The sequence below is a fragment of the Branchiostoma belcheri genome, unplaced genomic scaffold, assembly GCF_001625305.1.
Source record: "Branchiostoma belcheri isolate BF01 breed outbred unplaced genomic scaffold, Haploidv18h27 scaffold112, whole genome shotgun sequence".
Taxonomy (NCBI): domain Eukaryota; kingdom Metazoa; phylum Chordata; class Leptocardii; order Amphioxiformes; family Branchiostomatidae; genus Branchiostoma; species Branchiostoma belcheri.
This window is the reverse complement of record NW_017802514.1, coordinates 1,034,585-1,037,237: the sequence shown is the minus strand read 5'-3', so window position 1 is coordinate 1,037,237 and position 2,653 is coordinate 1,034,585. Positions and strand designations below refer to the sequence as shown.

The following is a 2,653-nucleotide window of genomic DNA, read 5'->3' as shown; positions in this document are numbered from 1 at the left end:
TTCTTGAATAAAATTCTTGAAAAAAAGAGAGAGAGAGTATTCAAATTTCAAATGCTTAAAAGGCATCCAATGCAATGCCAGGGTGGCAAAACTGGATTTTCAGAAGTCAATTTTCTGGTCATTCTTTAAATGTATTAAGTTGAATAAACCCTATCCCAAAGCATGATATCTGTATGCAAAATTTGATATCGCTGATGGAAAACTGTTGTTTTTTGTTTGTTTTGTAGGTTTATTTATGGATGGTGCCCAAAAAATAAAGAGATGCCTCATGTAGCGCTTTTTGCGGCTATTCGAAACTCTTGTTGTATATACCGGTAACTGTGGAATGATGGCAAAAATGTGCAAAAGAATGACGGTAAATGTCAATATCAGACAGATTTCCTCATCCAGAATGTCCTTTTTGTTTTGCCTCGGAGTCCCTGAAATTGCATTGGATTCCTTTAAGGCCCAAACATACAATCTATACTGCAAACAAGGAGAGTCATTGGTAACTCTGTAAGAATCACACTAACCTGAAGACGTAGCCGTTGTCAGTTGCTTTGCCTGGAGTTTTGCCGAGTACCTCTGATCTGACTCTACCCCTTCCCCGCCCAACACCAACCCTACATAACTTCTGCTTGGTTTCCTAAAAAAGACCATCATTGAGTCACAAAACAGATTTCTACAAGTAAGCTTTTGTAAGAAAGTGTGCAATGAAGTCATTGCCTTTGAAAAAAATATTAACAATAATCATATCTATTTAAGGCCACAGCAAGTAAATTTTATGGATAACATCCTCCACAGACTCCAAACCTAATGCGATACAGATACAGGGAAGAAAAAAAACAAGATTTCAAATTTTGACATCATAAACCTTGTACATTTACGGAAAAAAAACCTGTAGAAAGTTTACTTTCTGAAAATAAACCTCCACACCTGAATTCTCCAGTCATCCTCAAACTGATTGGCCAATGGACAGTTAAGAGATGAAGAAGAGGATGCTGGGTAGCTCAATGGCAGGGGCGCCACCTAGAGACAAGTACTAGAAGTTCATGCAGGTTTAAGCAAGGAATGCGGGTAAAAGAAGCTACTCTCTGTTTATTAGTTACTTGTTAAATATCTACTCTTGAGAGATTAAGGAGTTGTGGATTAATGTTCATGTCACAGTGAATTAATTCTCTATCAAGTTGATTACATGAAGCAACAATACATGTCCCTACTAGTATGACTACAATATATCTTTCACACGGAATGTTGAAAAAGCAGTTTCTAGTCAGAGATAGCATACATTGTTCTCTACTGTTTTCCTTGGCTCTGGGTAGGCCAGGTTTGGGGGAAGTCTTATCGATGCAGCTGGAGGTCTGGTGATGCCCCTCCCCAAACCTGGTGTTGGGACCGCCTGTAGTTCCTGAGGACAGAAAATACACGACTTCTTAGCAAGGAAAGAGAAAGTTTCAGGACAAAGATGTACTTCAGTTACAAAATGTACCATGAAGTACAATCTGCATGGAACATAATGGATGCATGGGCCACGTCATCACCATTGTGTAATGCTAAGCTAGGGCCGTGAATTTCCCAATATGTAACTCAGAATTTTGTAAAACTATGATATTACTGTGCCACTAGAAACTATTATAATACTATCAGTAGCGATCGAAGAAATCATGCCACTGTATGCTATAGCCTGGGTACCAATTCCTAGATTACTATTAGCAGGACATGTTTAAACACTTGATGTCACATAAGAACGAATTTACAGTAGACAAACTATGTAATTATGTTTCCAAATGTTTCAAAAAGAGAGAAGAAAGGGCAACTAGCAGTAGATGATAGGTAGTATATAGTATTATTGTAATGTATAGATTCCTAGCACTCTGCATTAGAATACAACGTACCAGTATGTAATACCCATGTTTTACATACTGGACATCCTCTTGTGCATTTAGCCCATCTGGGCAAGAACATGCAATAAAGATTCATATCATATCATTATACCAGGATGGTACCCAGGCTACCTTTGCTACACATCACCAGTCACATAATGTACCATCTCACAACATCTTTATGTATGTAAAATTACACGGACAATGGTCTTATGGTGTGATACCTCGTCACTGCTGTCCTGTCCATTGAAAGACCCGTCTGTTTCTGAGGACTGTTGTAAGGATTGGAACTGTAGAACAGTCTGGAGGCTGTCATGGCACCCGGCATCCCAGTGTCGCCAGCGAGACGCCATGATGACAATTTGACGAACAAACAAGGGAAAGTTCTGGACAGTCTAGGAAGGACCCAACAAATGGAAATTATTAGAATCAAATTTAAAAATCATAATCATCAAATTTATTACTGCTACATAATGAATTGTGTGGAGAAAAAGATTCATAAATATCTTCCTCACGTACAATATGTCTGCTCCATGCCTTTTAAAACACATAATCACATATGTATTATCACTGGTGGCAGTGGCCAGTCAGCAAAAAATTATTCTTGAACCAAATAAGGTTAACGTTACAAAAACGCCTTGAAATTTGCACAAATCAAGCTTCGAGGGCACAAAAATCGATTCAACTTTGCATGATAAGACACGACCTACACTAGAAATTCGAAGAAACAGATTTAACACGTATTAGAGAGTTATCAAAGTTGAATCGTTGAACTTCAAACTTAGCTGAAG

The 2,653-nt window shown here is 38.2% G+C and overlaps 1 protein-coding gene across 2 annotated transcripts; it reads right to left on the bottom strand.

The window, feature by feature from the left end:
- Window positions 1-385: 385 nt before the first annotated feature.
- Window positions 386-2,222, bottom strand: LOC109461789. Of its 2 annotated transcripts, XM_019758195.1 has the most exons (4): window positions 2,087-2,222; window positions 1,268-1,387; window positions 916-1,008; window positions 386-625 (listed from the first exon to the last, which is right to left on the bottom strand). In XM_019758195.1, exons 1-4 carry the CDS (start codon window positions 2,213-2,215, stop codon window positions 503-505), a joined length of 465 nt encoding a protein of 154 aa, XP_019613754.1. In that variant the 5' UTR covers window positions 2,216-2,222; the 3' UTR covers window positions 386-502. The 2 variants fall into 2 exon arrangements, with proteins under 2 accessions (XP_019613754.1, XP_019613761.1); XM_019758202.1 differs by lacking the exon at window positions 916-1,008.
- Window positions 2,223-2,653: the final 431 nt, after the last annotated feature.